Below are 18,003 nucleotides of genomic sequence, written 5' to 3'. Positions count from 1 at the left end.
TTTAGTTTCACATGTTTAACCTTTCTCTGTAATTTAATCCACGTCCTTAGTGCCTATGTTTTACAGTAAGGTGATACCTGTGTTGTAAGATGTCTTTGGCCATTTCTTCTCCTGTTGTCCAGGAGTGCAGAGGACACAAAAACGACACACCTGCAGGAGAAAGACAAAACTTTAGACAAACAAATAGCCTCTGACATACAGCAGCTACTCAACAAAACACACTACTTTTAAATGATGTAGGTTATATTTCATCTTAAAATGCATTAAGAGCTGTTTCAGTCAGGTTATGAAATAGTTTCTCTTCTGTATCAATAAAACAAAGTTGGTAGCACTCTCCCCTGTCTGTCTATGAGGATTTACACAGACACCAGCATCAACAAACACACAACAAAGCCAGTCAACTAGAGCGACTATCAGGTGTTGTCTAATCCTCAGTAGACTTGCCAAAAGGCCAGAGGACAGATTAGCTGGATGAGGGGAGGAAATGAGAGACAGATAACTCTTGCGTGCTGGACAGCGTGCACACACTGACTGAGCTCAGGTTGAAAAAAAAAAGAACAAAAACAGAAAGGTGAAGTTGGGTCAACAAGAGGGAGTCAAAGCCAAGGGGAGTCAAAATAAATGGGCCTCAAATTCACAATGCACATTACTTTGACACTAACACATATTGCTGGTCTGTGTTAATAGTGCTAAGCATAATAAGGCCTTGTGCAGTGTTGTAGCCTGTGATTTAGACAGATTGTATCACAAATTTATCTAAGGAAAACACAAAATTTCTTTAGACAGAATAAAATCAGTCTCTCTTTGCTGCAGAAAGTTACACACAAGCTTTTAGTTTTACAATAATCAACACATTTACAGCCTAATTTAATTTCATTTTATCCCCCTTCTTTTTTTACTGCAGATGCAGATGTTGGTCCAGTGCCTTGCTTGAGGGTACTTAACTGCATATGCTGTGTTAAGAGATCCTTTTGCACTCTCATTTCAGTCCATCCAGAATTTTGCAATCAAGTACAAAATCTGATAAAATCTTCTCTTTGCCCACTTGTGTGTGTCTGTGTGCTCTTACCATCGAAACAGTGAATGTGCAGAACAGTGTGAGCTCTTTTGCGATTGGCGGTCCACTCTAGTAGACAGGGTGGGTACGTTCGGACATACTCTGGACCGACATTCAGCCGCTGCAGAGCTTGAAGCAGACGGTGTTGACACACACAGTCGTAGCCCTCTGGGCCGTAGTCAGACACAAACCTACAACAACAACATGCGCAGAGAGAGATGCAGACTGAAGTACTAAAGAAACTTGCATACACAGAAAAGCAGGTGATACATATACTGTATAATTATTACCTGGCCATATCTATGAACATTAATATGAACATATATCACTGTTTGACAGTATCTCTTACTTCAGTAAGTACTTGGCCAGCCTTTGAGAGGGCAGGAAGGCAGAGAGACAGGAGGACAGGAGGAGCCAACCACGCTCTGAATTCAAAATGTTAGGATTCCTCCACACCTAACAGAGGAGAGGAGAAAGTAAAGAGATAATGTGCAATTAAAGTACAAGATTTTGTCTCATTTGGGTTTTTATTTCCATCCCATTGGCTAGAAAAACGAGCTGGGTCTCACCTGATTGACTACCTGAGCCAGGATTTCATCTCGCAGGCTGGGATTGGCAAGTCCCCTCTGAATGATATAGTTCCCAAACAGATTCTCCTGAGCCCCATTCAAGTTTGGATCGCCCATAAATCTTAGTATCTGTCAAAAGCAAAGGGATTTACAATGCATACTGTACCCTTACAAGACAAATTACACCAATAAAGGATGTAAAGCTTTTTAGAGGTCCTTTGTTTTCAGGTTATGCTTTGGCCTGCTGTAATATATGGTTACATCTTACTCTGGAAACAGTCTGAATCACTGACTTTTAGTAAACACAGTATACGATGTACACTCATCAGCCATAACATTAAAACCAGTGATGGGTGAAGTGAATAACAGTGATCATATTGTTACAATGCAATGTTCTGCTGGGAAACCTTGGGTCCTCCTGGCATTCATGTGGATGCCATTTAACATGCACCACCCACCCAAACACTGTTGCAGACCAAGTAAACCCCCTGAAGACAACAGCATTCTGCAATGGCAGAGCTGTCCCAGCAGGACAATGCGCCATTTCACACCTCGAAAACTGCTCAGGAATGGCCCATGGAATGGGACAAAGATTCCCCAAATCTTAATCCGATCGACCGTCCTTTGGTAACCAAGGCATGGATACAGGACCACTGGGGGCTGTCCTGTCGTGTCTGGCATCAGGGTGTTGGCAGTGGATCCTTTGAAACGTGTGTGTTGCGAGGTAGGGCACCCACATGTTCCACAGACACTCAGTAAGATGGGATCTAGAGAATGTGGAGGTCAGGGTGACACCTTGAACTATTTGTCATGTTTCTTTGGCCATTCCTGACCAGTTTTTGGCACATTGCCCTTCTGGGGGCAGTGCCATCAGGTAGTGCCGTTGCAGTGAGGGGGTGTATTTGGTCTTCGAGCATGCTGGGTGGGTGGTGCATGTCAGATGGAAAGGTTTCTGAGCAGAACACTGCATTGTAACAAGATCAATGCTATTCACTTCACCTGTCAGTGGTTTTAATGCTGCATTTAAAAGGTGTATATCACAAAAAAACCTTACAACCAAAATTATTCTACCAGAGTTTCTACCATGCTATAAAAAAACTCTCTCTCTTTTTTTTTTTTTCTTTAAATCAGTTTAAACTACAGCATGTGTTAATTTGATTTTGTGACACTGTTTAGCAGCTGACTTAATGGTCCTAAATGCTGGTGTTTACCAGCAGCATGTGAATGCAACATGTACCAGAATGAAAACGTTCAGGGCTCCTTGTTTCAGCTCCTCATCCATTCGAATCAGTGAACTCTCCAGTGGGGCAGTCAGCATCCCAAGCAACGGCTCCTACAACACACACACACACACACACACACACACACACACACACACACACACAGTGTGTATGACTGATAATACACAGTGACTGTTTACGTAGTTATGTGGATGGAGTGCTGCAACAACACTGTCCTGGGTCCAGTCAAGGTCACCAAGGTTAGTTTATGTTTCATTCATGGGTTCACGTGTAGATTCCCTGCACGTACTCTGTTTGTGTGTTTACCCTAAATATGGCCCGGATGTAGTGTGTCATGAGGTAGTTGTTGATATCCAGGGGCAGGGTCAGCTGGGGGTCAACCTGAACCTTTGGAGCCTGGACCACCGCCAAGCAGTCAGAATGCAGCTCTTCACCACCTGCACAGACACACACACACACACACACACACACACACGCAGCAGGCCACGTCACCACAGAAATATGACAATAAATATTGTTGAACCCACCTGCAAAACAAGGTGGAACACATCTGTTGATGGAAGTTTATTTATAGCACAGAGTGACTGCAGATCAGTGTGTTGTATATATACTGTGTTTGTGTGTGTGTGCACACCTGAGGCTGCCTGTAGCAGAACTGCCAGCTCAGCAGGGATAGGCAGCGTTGTCACATTCACCACTTCTCTGTTGATGCGATCCTACACACATCGCAAACACACACATATACAAACACTTACATTACACACTGATGCAACATCTTCATCTTTTCTCCTTCCTCTCACACACTTTATTTCACACCCTCACTCACCTCCTCTGCCTTCCTTGCAGGCTCCACCACTGTCTGACAGAAAAGAAAACAGCATCACACTTCACACATTTGTTTATTCTTTTTGCTCATTTTTCAAACACGAAAACTGTAAATGACACAGACACAGTGTGCATACCCTCATGTAACGCTGGCGGTTGACGATGAGCAGCACAGCAGAGCGGAGCCAGATGAGGTACTTCCTCCTCTGAGCAAACTTTTTTCTGTTCAGGAAAAGATGGATTATTCATGCAGATACAGAAAGAGGAGAGGGAGATGTTGAAGGAATTGGCACGTTTTAGTTTTTAAGTCTGATGTTTTACTGTAATGTCAGTCACTGTAATTAGAACAGACAGCACAAATGGTGTAGCAAGATTTGTGTTAATCACACTTATAGAGTTAGTTATAGCTTCTGTGCATGAGGTATAATTTCCCTGAATTCATCAAAGCGTGACCGATGATTCTTAAGTATCATTACAGATTTAAAAGGTTTGACCTTGCTTTTATTGCCATTTTAGTGCCGTCATTAAACAAGTAGGTGAATTATTACACGTTCAAATACAATGCTAATTTGCATCACGTCTCCAGGTTTTGTCAGACTGGCAGTGAGTGAGAAATCTATCACCTTTGATGGATGAGCACCACCTGATTCGTCTGACCCCGTCTCCTCACATGAAGGACAAAAGAAGCAGGTTGTCTGTGATAAGCTTTGACCTATTTGGCTCTCTGAAACCAAACACTAAAGCCTAAATTGCCCAGCTCAAGACTGAAACTCCAGACTCAGGCAGGACGGGTTGCTGCCCATTAAAGAAAGCTAAAGCTCTTAAGAGTCAACTGCCAGTGAGAGGCCAATGATACGAGTGGTTTTCAAGCTGAGCACTGGGTGCATTTGTCTGTTTGTGCATTTGTCTGTTTGTCAACAGGATTACGAAAAAACTACTGGCCTGATTTTCATAACATTCAGATGAAGGGTGAGTCATGGGCCAAGAGGGACCCATTCAAGAGGCTCTATGTGAAATTCAGAGCATATGAGCTGTCTGGACAGCGTTCTAAACATGGAGATGGCTGAGCTGGCACTAGCAGCTAACTGTGTTAACTCCGTAAGCAGCTCAAAACAACAGCAACAGTGCTGACAGAGCTTACAGTTATAACCGGGGGGAACAGGAGGGTGGACGCTACACTTTCGCAACAACACCGTCCCAATATCAGCGTAACCGCCATTTGAGCACAGTGAAAAGCGGCAGCCATGAGCTACCCAGTCGGATACATACATGCACCAACATGCATTCATGACTGGACCAGCTTACTGCAACAAACCACAGAGAAGCTCGGATTACAACACACACAGAGTTAGCGTGACTTAATTATCTGCTGAGGACGCTGTTACTCTGCTTATCTTTACATAGAAAATAGTGGTTAGCTGCTATATTAATGCTCTGAATATCACATACAGAACCTTTAAATTTTGAAGCGGATCTTAATCAGGGGGCGGACACAAGAATCATCATTTTTCACCAAGATAGGGCATTTGGCCTTGGCGGATGTCTGCGCTCTGAGTGCTCGTGTTCTAAGGGCCACACCTCTATTTCAGTCATGAGCTGTTAAATATAAGTTGAAGTTGACCCAAGGTGAACATTACCTGGCCAGGTAGCCTCTGCAGCGAGCTTCAAACATGGTCACACGCAGTCGCAACTTGGCAAACTTCTTTCGGATCATACACGCACGGGTGTACCTCTGCAGCGTCATGGCAGCGATGTTCAGCACACGGTCACGCTTCCCCTCCAACAGCTGATACAGTTCCTCTTTCAGGAAAATCTAACGCACACAAACACACATATGAACCACAGTATAACAGTATTTACTTCTTTTATTTGATTCATTTGACCTTATTTTGCACGTGTTTATGTTACTGAGGCAGCTCACCTTACTGACTCCCAGCTGATACGAGCCGCTCTTAACTGGAGCGAGCTTGTGGAGCATGGCGACACAGTTTTCTCCGTCTGCAGGTGGAGGATCCTCCAGGCAAAGCAGGGCCTTATACCTGAGCATGCCCACACGCAAATATTAAAATGACAATCTAGTATGAATTCTGGAGTAAATGTGAACAAGGATCAGTGAAATCCAAAGCTGCAATATGTGTCTTACAGGCATGGATGTAATATCAAATGAGCCATAGGGCTCAAGGGTCCCCTAAGCTGGAGCCCTCTGCATGTAGTCGCTTTTATTAACTTTGCATTTCTTGTCAAAAGGCTTAGTCATTCATGTCAATAATAGAGCCCCAACAGTACCTAAAAAAAGAAACGCTGAAGGAATAGCCTATTTTCACTCTGAACAGGTCAGAAGACACAGTCTTTCTCTCCCCTCAGTTTATCTGAAGGACTTTAGATATGCTGACTACTGTTTGCAGTTTGTTCAACATGCATCTACTCATGGACGAGCTGCTGAGCTGTAACATTAGCTAGCTCAGTGGGGCTGGATAAGCTAGCAGTAGATGCACGCTTCCTTCTGTGTGGTGATATGGTTGGCGGGTGTAGTTTGGTAGAAAGAAAAAAGTTCCTTTGAAAGTGCTCACAACAAGATCTATGTAATATCTTGAGTAACTGGGTCATGAAACAACAACATTGCTGCTGAGTCTTAAAGATGTATTTTTTGGCACTTGGAGCTCCACAAGCTGAGTGTCATCTAGGTCCATTACATATGAGAGAAGGCAGACATCTCTACAACCCATATCTCCAACACTCGGTAACTCACACCAAAACAACCTAGCACCATAAACAGCACTACAGGTAGGAGGAAAAATATGTATTTCTGATTTTGGGGTGAGCTGTTCCTTTACCTCAGTGTGAATGTAAAACTTGAAGACCTAGGGCAAGGCTGGTTGGTATTCTGGGTTTCGGTAGTTAAGTATTAGTTTGTATTTAGGAGCTTTAATGTGAATCTAATTGACTGTGAATGTTGCACTCTCAAACTGTTTTTCTGTAATACTGTACGTCAGACTATTTTGGCAGCCAGTGGTCAGAGGTGCTGTGAGATCAATTGGTTACCGCTGCTTTCCTACTGCAGGAGCTGGCAAGTGCCAGATGGCTATTTCAGCATGAAGAAATTGGTGTGTGAACTGTACTCCTGCCAGAAAAAGCCAATAATCCCAGCAATTTTTTTTCACCATATGAGGGATGTGAGTGGTAAGAGAACAAAAACAATTCGTTTCAGGAAAGAAAGCTTAACAGGAGGCTGAGATACCATAGTTTCAGCTTACACGGTTCAATTAGACCTCACATTTTCTCAAATAGACTTAAGGTGAAGATTGCTTAGTCACCAACCTTTTTAGGAAGCTGTGAAAGTGCAGTCTGATTGGATAACCCTCCCTCCTGATATGGATGGTCTCCATGATGCCAGAGTAATGTAGCTGAGTGTTGACCAGCTCCATGTCAAACACTCCTGGCTCCTACACATACATATACATAATAAACATCAGCTGCATGTTACAGACAAATTAAAATGCAAAGAAATAAAATAAAATAAACACTGCAAACCTGCACACATCATCCAACTTGTAAATATACCTTATGATGGTTTGGCTTGATGCATCGCACAAAATAAGGGTTACACCTGTCACAGATAGATGAGAACGAACGGATGGATAAATGAACATATGATTTGATACAGGCTTAGTACATTAGTCCTGTGCAAGGAGGTTTCCACCTGGGAGGAAACTAAGGGAAACCAACTAAGCAAGAAATTGGTAGAGCAGGGCATGGTTTTACAGTTGAAGCAACATATTAACAGTTTAAGACTGAGAGATCTCCAGAGGCCTCTGTTTTCATCTGTAAGAGACGTGACTGAGCTCAAATTAAGCAAATGAAATTAATCTTCACAAGATAAATGGCTCCTATAAACACTGACATGGGAGGCTTATAGAATTGCCAGAACTGATCTCTAATCACTTGAGTCTATGGGTAAACCAAGGCACAGCACATTATTCAGTACTCACTCATTGTCTTTTAAGGGTCAACGCCATGATACAGCATGTGCCCCTCCCTCTTTCAATCATTCCGTAGTCCCCGCAAGTGATGGGTGAACCGATTCTTTTTACAATATTGAACCTTTGGAGCTCTGATACTTTTTGCAAAATATGTGTCTCCTCGACACTCCTTTATTGTACATGCACGTACGACAGCTAGTGCTGCCTGCCTCACAAAACTTTAATGCATTAGCAGTCATAATGTTCTAGTTTAAATTAAAAAAGATTAAATACTGTATTAATTTTGATGCATTGGTTCAAATTCCCACTTGTATGTTGATAGGCTATGTAAACTCAATACGATGTTGGAAAACCTGATATGACTCCATCGATTTGTTGTTCTTCATTGCCAAGCAGCAGACGTCCAACTTTGAGAGAACGCCTCATTCTGTCTTGTTCAGTGAGTGTAATTGCCAGACTGTCTGGACTCGAGTTTGATTCAATGGCTTCTCATTCAATCACCAAAGCAGTGTGAGCAGAACCCTACGATAACACTGAGCAGGTGAGTGGGTGAGCATTTAGACGTCTGACAGGCTGGCCCAGAACATATAGGACACTAAAAAAAAGTTGTTCAAAAAGATCTGCTTGTTCATTTTCGTCTATCACTGGTCTCTGCATCACACACACTTGCTACGTCTTATCTCACAGCAAATTTTGGACACTTACATGTCTGCCTCCTCAGTAGCAAAACATACATGAATTAATGTTTATGTTGAGGGCATTAGATTGTGCATAAATTTTTCACTTATAGTTTTGGACAGTCAAATGAGTTGGAGGAAGGCAATTCTAACACTATAGGGAGGGAGCGGTGTTGAATACAGCTTTACCATTTTCCTCTGATGTTACAAATGTGCTTTAGAGGTTTCTACATTGTCCTTAAGGTTAAATGTTTGACTCAAACCTTTCCATCTTCTCCACCAGCTCCTGCAGGCTGCTCTGGAACTTTGCACTGACTGTGTTGGCCTGATAACGACGAGCCGTGCTGCTGCGCCGCACGTTCGACCGCTGCTGTGACCCAGACTCTGAGTGCTTCAAGAAGAGGCTGGACACCATCTGCACACAAACACACACACACACACACACACACACACACACACACACAGAACAATTAGGTAAGCCACAGTGTGAACAGTCAATTCTGAGCTTCGTGTTATTTAATAGGAGGGTAATATTGCTGTTTGCATGTGTATTGAATACATGGTGAGTTTCAAACAGCAGAATTAGTAAAGTACTAGTGTAACCTAATGTCAACTTAAATGTATTCCTGACTGAAAACAATAATAACTAAGTGGGTCTCAACAGAAAAGGTAAAAGCAAAAGTCAAAACACACATTGTGCCACACACCCACAATACAAGATGATGAGTAACAATCATAATATTTAATTGAAAATAAAAAATTAAATACTGTAAATGTCAGAACAATAAGAGAGAGAAAGTCATAAGTAAGTCTATCGAAACATCTCACTTTGTTCTTGCTCTGGATGAAGAGGTCTAAAACATCCTGTCGGACCGTGTCGAAGTTCTTATCCAAGAATTTGTGCACCTGCACCACAAATCATCAGAAAAGTGTTCAGTTTAAACCAGGAATTCAAGAGTAACAGACAAACAGAAGTGTAACAACACCATAACCCTTGATCCAAGGTGGAGACTTTAAAGGGACAGTTCACCTTAAATCAAAATTTGTTTTTCCTTTTCTTTTGTAAAACATCTTAAATTGTTACAAGTAAAAACAGAGAAAAAGGGAAAAGTGTCACAAACAGTGTAAGACAGAAATGTACCTGGTATGTGACTTTCCCAGCATAGTGTTTCAGGGTGAACTCTGGCAGCGGCATCTTTGGCCTGGCATATAGCGGGTTGTTTCCATGGTGATAGTGGCACTTCTGAAGGAAGGTGTGGTCGGTTGCCTAGCAATGATTGGAGATGGTTAATGGTTGGTGAGCCATGGAAACTAAACCTTGACAGCACAAACACATGTTGCCTGTGTGTGTTCGGCAGATTGCCTCAGTCAGTTACTCTTGTAACACTGTGTTCATATTTCACGCTGAGCAGTGGAGACACTTCATAATACATTTATCTCAAGATGAGCTTCTTACATTGGGAGCCCTGGGAATAATGATAACAGCAGGTAGGCAATTAAGTGAGCATGTGGGATAGTTTAGTATTGATCCAGCTACAATATACTTAAGAGAAATCCAATATGTGAGATGTTTAACTCAATTTCCTTTTAAAAGTGAGATATGAAATATTTGAAATGTGAGTTATTGTCAGCTGTTGCCTTTTTTCACAATACACATAAATAAAAGATTTAAAAGTTTCTAGCAATCCAATCTAACTTCAATGAAGTACACATGCTATCTTGTTTCCACTTTACTTCCATCAAGCTGTGTTTATTATTACATTTTAGCGATTTCCTGTAACTTTAGAAAAGAAGAGTTTAAATCAAGTGTGGCAGTACCTGAGGGAAACCGCACTGATCATCCAGTATGCGCAGGATCCCGTGGGGCTTAGCAGCAATGAGGTCGAGACAGGCCTGGTTGTGGCTGAAGGGCTGCTGCTGCCACTCGATCTGCTCCCGCATGTACTCCTCCTACACACACAGCACAAAAGTTTATCAGGTTGGTGTGTGTATAAAACTCCTCTAACTCCACTGTTGGTTGTTTTCACTTCAGCTGAAGTGTTGCTGTGGCCACTATAGTTGGTGTGATTTAATGACCTCGTGGGTTTATGAGAGCTTCTCTGAAATGAGTCACATTACAAACAAGGCTGTGCATCTTTTAACTCTACATTAATGATACTGGATCTTTTCTTGCCTCTTAACTAAATATAAAGGTGTTGTTGGGTTCAGATCTCTCAGATTTATGGCTGTGGTTTGTAACCTTTATTAAAAAAATAACTTTTCTCATATTTGCTCAAACTGACTCTGTTTACAAGGCACTAAATAAGATAGATGTGTATGAAAAAAAAATCATATTCCTCTGCCTATTCTATTGCCTTATAGAGCCTCTAATGGCCTTACTGCATGTGAATGAAAACAACCAGTTAGAGCCAAGGAGTCTCGAACGCAGCTGTCAATCACTGCTTGTGAACTGCAGTCAAACTACGCAGTGTTGATCAAATATAAATCAAGATTCTGTTACTGCATTGCTTATTCTTCACCTTAAATGTTTTCAGAAACATGTTTCAGTAGACTGTTTAGTTGTAAAATGAGAAAGCTGGTCTAGCCAGTGGGCGGTGATTGATATTTTTGTCGACTGTATCCAACATGGTGGCCAGGTCACAAAATGTCTCATTTTACAGCTGAACAGTACACTAAAATATGTTTCTGAAACCATTTGCGGTGAGGAATAGGCACTGCAGTAAAAGAATCTTGATTTATATTTGATCAGCGCTGCCTAGTTTTCTTGAGCAGTGAGTGACATGATTAACAGCTGCATTAGAGACGACTCTCACTGGTTGTTTTTGGTGCACAGTGGTATATTCCAGCAAATGTCATTACATGCAGTAGGAAGAGAAGGAAAGACTTTTTTTTTAAAGATATTTTTTGGGGCATTTTGCCTTTAATGAACAGGACAGGTAAGCGTGGGGGGGTATGACATGCAGCAAAGGGCCACAGGCGGGCCGCCGTGGCAACAGCCCTGTACATGGGGCGCCTGCTCTACCAACCAAGCCACCGACGCCCCAGACTTTTAGCACATTGTGAGTTTTAGCAGATATGAAACGTTACTTTCATAAAAGTTACCACCTGTAGCTCTGACGTTTCAAACGTATTAACCCAGTTAGCATTAATTTGGGGTTTTTCCTTGCTGTTTTATGGTTACACGTACCTGTTTTAGTAGATTCAGTTTTAGTCAGTTTTCTTTTTTTCTTTTTTTTTTAATAATAACAGAATAATGATAAAAGTAGTTTTGAATTTGAGGATGAACTGCAATGTGTAACAAACTTTACCTTTCACCCCATTTTTAAAAGATATTTACGTACATATATGGCCAAGAATACAGCTTTCCACAGCTCTAATCCCCCATCTCTTGCGTTCTTGAATACATAGAGTTTAAGAAATCAGGTAACAGTGGAAAGCTGAGTGTAACCCAATTACCTGACGGCATGTGAAGACATTGAACCCAACCTTTCTTATGATTATACTAACTTGTCTTAAATGCTCTTTTTTCACATTTTGACTTTTCAACCATACAGTATGTAGGCTGGTTTAACCTTTTGACAAAACACAATATGTGAATGAAAATATCAACTTGTAGTTTCCCTGACCTGCTCCTCCTGGAAGATGACCCTGTTAAAGAAGAACTGCAAAGTTTCATTGGCGTAGTTGATGCACAGCTGCTCAAAGCTGTTCACCTGTAGCTCCTGGAGGGCAAAGAGTGGAGACATTGGGGAGTGGCGGAGTTAACACAAGTCAGCTCAGACGCATCAGCGCTGTGACATTATTGAGCGAGATCACTCTTTAGCTTAACCTCAAATCCATAGATGTCCAATATGGAGATGGAGAGGGCTTCGTTGCGAGGGTAGACCCGTCCGTTGATGCGCTCTGTCAGCCAACTAAACAGCAGCGAGTACAGGATCTTGGCAACGGCATCTCTATGAAAAACACACAATAAGGTTTCTATGGAAACAGAAAACCCGGTTCCTATGGAAACAGAGGACATCTGAAAAATCTCTCCCCCAGCCCTGACGTCCTTTGTCCTCACATGCCTCTACCAAAGATTGGAAGAGAATATCAAAGACGCTTTACTCCCTCTCAGTAGTCTCCTGGCATGATTTTTGAAAAAAAATGAGGACATTAAAAACCCTCAAACAAGATTCGACTTTTATTCCAGGTTATTCCATGCAGAAATAGGTGAGTAGTATTTAATTTAACAGATACTAAATTCAGTCTCACTGACCTGGCATCCACAGCATTCTCAACTGTGAGCGGAGTGAAGATCTTCTCTCTTACTGTATCCTGGGGGATCAAACACATCTGTTATCTGACAACATCTCCTTAATTGTTATAACATAATTACATATATGTGTGGTTTGTGTGTGAGGGTGTCACTGTGTTCTGCTCACTGTCATTTTGAAGGTGACAGCCTTCTGCAAGCCGTCAGGTGAGACCTGCAGCAGCTCGGCTACCACCCTGATCTCCTGCGCGCTCACCACCGAGGCGACCTCCTGACCCTCAGCCTGCAGGGACGCACACCCACACGCACAGAGGCATACACATTCATTATTACCATCATCTATCAACATCATCATTATCATTCAGCCGTGAAACTAAAAGCATTTACTTGGCCTGGGTGTGTGTCTGTGTGTGTGTGAGACAGAGAGACCTGGAGTGGCTGGAAGTAGACGTTCCCCAGATGAAGGACAGAGGACAGCAGTCTGTAGATGCCGTTCTGCTCCTCTGGGGTGAAACACAGGATGTCCATGGCATTCAGCAGACGCCTGAAGTCCTCCCCATCATCCTTGCCCTCTATGGTACAATCCCCTCCCTGCACTCATGTACACACGGATCACAGACACACACACACATACACCGTTATCAACAACAACATACTTACCCCCAGCCTGTTTAATCACAGCTCTAATTAAAGAGCAACTTATCAGCAGCTCAAAGTCTTGTTTTCGCAGACCTCCAGGGGGTTCAACTTCTCACCTTGCTGCAGTGATGTAGAAGTATATGTCAGGGTGTGTCAGTATACTGTGATGTCACTGCTGGGTGTGGTTACTGGGGCACATGTCTGACTACACTTTCACACTTCTGACCATACAGAGGGCAGTGAAACACTACGATTCAGCCTGGTGTTACGTTATTATTCAAAAAAGTGAGCCACATGTGCTCGTAGTAGTAACCACAACCAATAACAATGTAATTAGTCAAGGATCTTTAATCAGCAGTGGCATGAGCAACGTGTTGCTTTGTGTTTCATCACATTTCATGGAGTGGTACATAGAAATTCAAGAGAGCAAACTGGCTCAATGGTAGCACAAAAGTGTGCAAGGGCAGGGATACACTGTCAGAGTAGGGCTGGGTATCATTTAAAAAATTACAACACCAGTACCAATACCAGTGCCTTTAAAGTAATACTGATACCACCAGAGCACTTTATTTGATACTTTTTTATTTTTTTTAAAAATTTCATTCAACATCCATCATGTGAGTGGAAGCTTTCAGATGCTTAATACTCTACCACCACTCATTTGGTGGCATCTTGGCACGCTGAACTACCAACTCTGTCAAATACACTGAGCTTGACTTTAGCACACCATGAACTGTATGGATTGTAGCTGCTGCAATAGTAGGCCAATCACACATTGCATTAAATCGAAGAAAAATTCCAGTGATTGGCTGTGAGCAATACCATACAAATAGTCATTTTGTTGCAGGTCTGGGTACAAAAAGGATCCAATACCGGTATCGTTTGACTAGAGAAGTTTGGTTGCTACTTGGCACTGGGTTATTTCCGTCAATAAATTGAGTACCAATACCAAGCCCTATATCAGAGAACTTACATAAGACTGACTATTGGTTTAACACACTATAAGTCAGTCATAGGAGAAACATTCTGTCGAGCAACCTGAGGGTCTCAATGCAAGATAAATCTGACAGGTTGCGGAGGCACTGTGACTTAAGCATACCAACATGGTCATGATGATGATGCTAGTGTGCAGATGTTTAGCAGGTATAATTTTTTCCATATCCAACCTCATAGTTTAGTGTGTTAGCACATTTGCTAACTAGGGGTGTGGTAATAATAATTTTTCTTTTTACTTTAAGTAGGCACTGCAGCTGCCCTTAAAAAGTATGTACTGTTGCATGCAGTATGCAAACAATCGGGACATACTACTTTGTCATAACATTACGCCCTAAACTTCGACCCTTTTTCTCATATATCCATTACCTATATACCCATATATCCACCAGAGAAGGAGGTTAACCCAGAGCTCTGCTGTTGTTACTTTGAGATCTATGTAGTTTTAACTTAAAAAGTTATAACTGCATACATTGTGGACTCTGACCGATAACATTCACAACAGTAAAATTACATATGCATTTCTCTGTCATTGTTATTTTAATAGTTATGTCCTTTTGTGGTTGGTAATCTTTATGATTATTTTGTTCATTTAAACAATTAATAGTCATATTATTACTATTCGACTGGTCATCAGTTACTTGAATACACTGTCATCTGTCATTACGACTTCTGACAGCTGTCAATGAGATGTCAACGAGCTATCATCTCTCTGAGTCTCAGTCTGTGTGGCGTGCGACTTGCATACTGCAAAATCTTACTGGATGTAGTAGAACATCCCGGTACGTTTAGCATACTGCATTAGTGCATTTGACATACTGGGTATTAGAACATACTAAATCTTTTTCTAGCATGCTAAAAAGTGTGGTATGGGTATTGGAACGCAAAGTAGCACTGAACAAAAACTGCAGCTGAGGATGATGGGAGTGTCATTAATCTTACTGGTATTTGGTCAAAAACCAAAGTACTGGACACATTTTATTTTTTGAAATTTGCTGCTAAAAGAAAAATCAGGGGATCACTAAAGTAACTATAGTTCATCCTGAGGGTAACATGAATGTCTGTATCAAATATTGTGGCAATCCATCCAATAGTTGTTGAGACATTTTTGTAAAAACTAATTGTCAGCATCATGGTGGTGCTAGAGGAAAAGTCACCAATATTAGCAGAGCTCATCCTCTGTTAAACACCAATGTCTGTACACAGTTTCATGGTAATCCATCTCAGAGTTGTTGAGATATTTCAGGCAACCAACAAACATTACCATCCCTGGAGCCAAATGTAACTATATCATTTTTTTTCTTACCATTTTTCATTCTTTCCCGATTTGGGAACTGTTGATAGTTTTATCTCTTCAGGCCTCAGAAAAGTACTTAAATGAAACAATCAGAGAAGTTAAAGACCTCTCTGTTTAAACTGCTAACAACTCAAAGACACATGAGACAAATGACGATTTACAGGAGTTTTTGTTTGAGGAATCATAACCGCTGCTGAAGAGCGATACAAAAATCATGACATCAATCATCGAAGCCTTACTGGAGGATACACAGTGTAACGAGTTATATATCCATTTTGGAAATAAATCAGCAAATTACATTCATCACTCAATATATCTCAGATACAAAGAACCCAGACTGCAAAGGTCCCTTACTCTGTATTTGGGTACGGCAATGAGTTTTATGTTTGTGCCATTAATCACTTTGTAGAATAAATGTGACATTTTCAGAAAATTGACATCTCATTTGTTAATGTGACTGTGAAATTGATTACAGTGACCACTCCTTATCTGCGCTCTGTGTGTGCGTGTGTGTGTGTATGTATGTGTGTGGAGGGGGTTGTAATTCATATTTCTCTGAGCACCTGATTCAGATAGTAGTATGTCTCAGCTTCCTGCAGATACAGTGAGCTCTTCTCATTAGGGGGAAGACCTGCCAACATCTCATAGAAGATGTGATAGTTCCGCTCCGATTTGGCCTGTGGATGAACACATGGCAACATGACATACATAAATCATCTATCGCATGCACACTTCTTTGCATACGCAATTAGAGAAGCTTCACAGTGTAGACCTGTGGTGGTGGATTTACTGACATGGAAATAATGCTGTAGAAAAGACAAATGGATAGATGGATGAATGGCTGATGGACCGGGCTGTGTAATGATAGAGTGCAACATGTTTGACACCTCTTTCTCTACAATCTCCTCTTTCTCACAATGACTCACAGGTAAGAAGACTCCACCTGACCTGCTGTTGCTGTGTGTACGTGTGTGTGTGTATGAGTTCATGTGTGTTTCTCACCTGAAAGACAATGCGGGACTTCTCCAGCAGGTACTGAGACGTTATGGCACCGCTGATTACACCCCTTGTAAATGACACACAGGGAGGTACACAGACACACATGCATGCACACATGAGCACACACACACACACACACACACACACACACACACACACACACACACACACACACACACAGAGTAAGTCTGCGTTAAGTAACTGGTCATGCATGTATAATGTGCTCAGTTCTTCCCTGTCACAGTCCTAGCAAAAGATCAACTACTCATCTAACTGTGTTACTGAGACATGTAAGCATATTCTCCACTAAGCCCACTGTGCGTGTATGTGTGTGTGTCTGCAGACGTGCACATGGGTGACTAAAAGCCTACTCAGAATTAAGCTAACATACAGTACAGGCTGCTTCTTTGAAGGCGCGGTGTTGTGGGTGGGCCTAACGGGCCTCAGCCCTTCCAGTTGGATAAATGGTCCATCCTAAATAACTGGGAGAACATTTATCTTCTCTTAACTTTTATTTTTAATTATTTAAATTAATTAAATAATAAATAAAATAAATTATATTTTATTTGTATATCACATAATTTATCCATCCACTCCACTGTGAGCCAAGGTAACGAAATTTCGTTTAATATGTGCACCGATGGTGTATTTGTTGAATGACAATAAAGCAAGTCTAAGTCTAAGAACCAAGAAAACAATGTTGGCAAGACAGGAGGTAGAGCTGAAAATTCCCGCCTGACTTGGTTGTCTCTATATTGTCTTGGAAGCATAGACTGTTTCTGTTGAGCCAATTTATTTTTTACAAAATAACAAAGTTTAAAAGAACAAATCCTCTCTTGAATCATTTCAATCTTGTCATTGTCTTGAGGGAATTTCTCTGTCCCTTTAAAAGGCTGTTCTCCAGTATTTGTTGCTTCGGTGCAGCCTCTGTTACCCACTCTGTGTTAGTACCTGCTTCCATCTGTGCACCTATGGGTGTGTAGGTCTTATAATGAGGTGTGGTCAGGGGCATTGTTGGTGTATTGCTATTTTGAGGCAGCAGAAAGCGACTGAGCCATTGACCAATAAAAATCTGGTCTAAAGTTAACAGCAAATTATTTTCCTGCTACTTAAAGGGTGCATTATTTAGAAAGTAAGATGCGTCTACATACAACAGTTGAATGAGTTCCACAAAGTTTGAAGCGCTGCCCATTGGAGGAAAATCCTATCCTAGAACATTTTAGGCAAGAAACAGGCGATGCTGATGCTGAATTTTGTTAGAACTACATCCCCTAGTCTAACAGCTTAGTCCAAAGCACCTTTTACACTTCCAGATTTTCTGCGAATGTTGGGCCGTTTTGCCGGCAAGCTGCGAGCGTTTAGACACACAGAGCTGGATTGGCAAGTTGATCCGAGGTGCCCAATTTTCCGCCTCGGAGGGTAGTCATATTGGCGGAACCTTTTTGGTTTAAACAGAACGAGGCGGCCTTCC

The 18,003-nt window shown here is 41.7% G+C and overlaps 1 protein-coding gene across 1 annotated transcript in view; it reads right to left on the bottom strand.

Annotated features, from left to right (window-relative positions):
- The window catches only part of myo15ab (myosin XVAb), a 60,911-nt gene that overhangs the window by 28,964 nt on the left and 13,944 nt on the right, over window positions 1–18,003 (bottom strand). The window contains exons 11-34 of the mRNA XM_050045222.1: window positions 16,536–16,599; window positions 16,097–16,210; window positions 13,034–13,195; window positions 12,774–12,887; window positions 12,608–12,666; window positions 12,179–12,302; window positions 11,976–12,071; window positions 10,168–10,299; window positions 9,491–9,616; window positions 9,178–9,255; window positions 8,613–8,764; window positions 7,254–7,299; window positions 7,011–7,135; window positions 5,614–5,731; window positions 5,330–5,505; window positions 3,830–3,914; window positions 3,694–3,726; window positions 3,502–3,583; window positions 3,174–3,304; window positions 2,864–2,959; window positions 1,627–1,755; window positions 1,407–1,513; window positions 1,070–1,248; window positions 78–150 (exon numbers count right to left, since the gene is read on the bottom strand). Of these exons, the coding sequence (XP_049901179.1) occupies window positions 78–150; window positions 1,070–1,248; window positions 1,407–1,513; window positions 1,627–1,755; window positions 2,864–2,959; window positions 3,174–3,304; window positions 3,502–3,583; window positions 3,694–3,726; window positions 3,830–3,914; window positions 5,330–5,505; window positions 5,614–5,731; window positions 7,011–7,135; window positions 7,254–7,299; window positions 8,613–8,764; window positions 9,178–9,255; window positions 9,491–9,616; window positions 10,168–10,299; window positions 11,976–12,071; window positions 12,179–12,302; window positions 12,608–12,666; window positions 12,774–12,887; window positions 13,034–13,195; window positions 16,097–16,210; window positions 16,536–16,599 (2,601 nt within the window). The remainder of the gene's footprint in view (window positions 1–77; window positions 151–1,069; window positions 1,249–1,406; window positions 1,514–1,626; window positions 1,756–2,863; window positions 2,960–3,173; window positions 3,305–3,501; window positions 3,584–3,693; window positions 3,727–3,829; window positions 3,915–5,329; window positions 5,506–5,613; window positions 5,732–7,010; window positions 7,136–7,253; window positions 7,300–8,612; window positions 8,765–9,177; window positions 9,256–9,490; window positions 9,617–10,167; window positions 10,300–11,975; window positions 12,072–12,178; window positions 12,303–12,607; window positions 12,667–12,773; window positions 12,888–13,033; window positions 13,196–16,096; window positions 16,211–16,535; window positions 16,600–18,003) is intronic.

This window comes from Epinephelus moara, chromosome 5 (assembly GCF_006386435.1).
Source record: "Epinephelus moara isolate mb chromosome 5, YSFRI_EMoa_1.0, whole genome shotgun sequence".
NCBI lineage: Eukaryota > Metazoa > Chordata > Actinopteri > Perciformes > Serranidae > Epinephelus > Epinephelus moara.
This window is presented reverse-complemented; position numbering and strand designations above follow the sequence as displayed.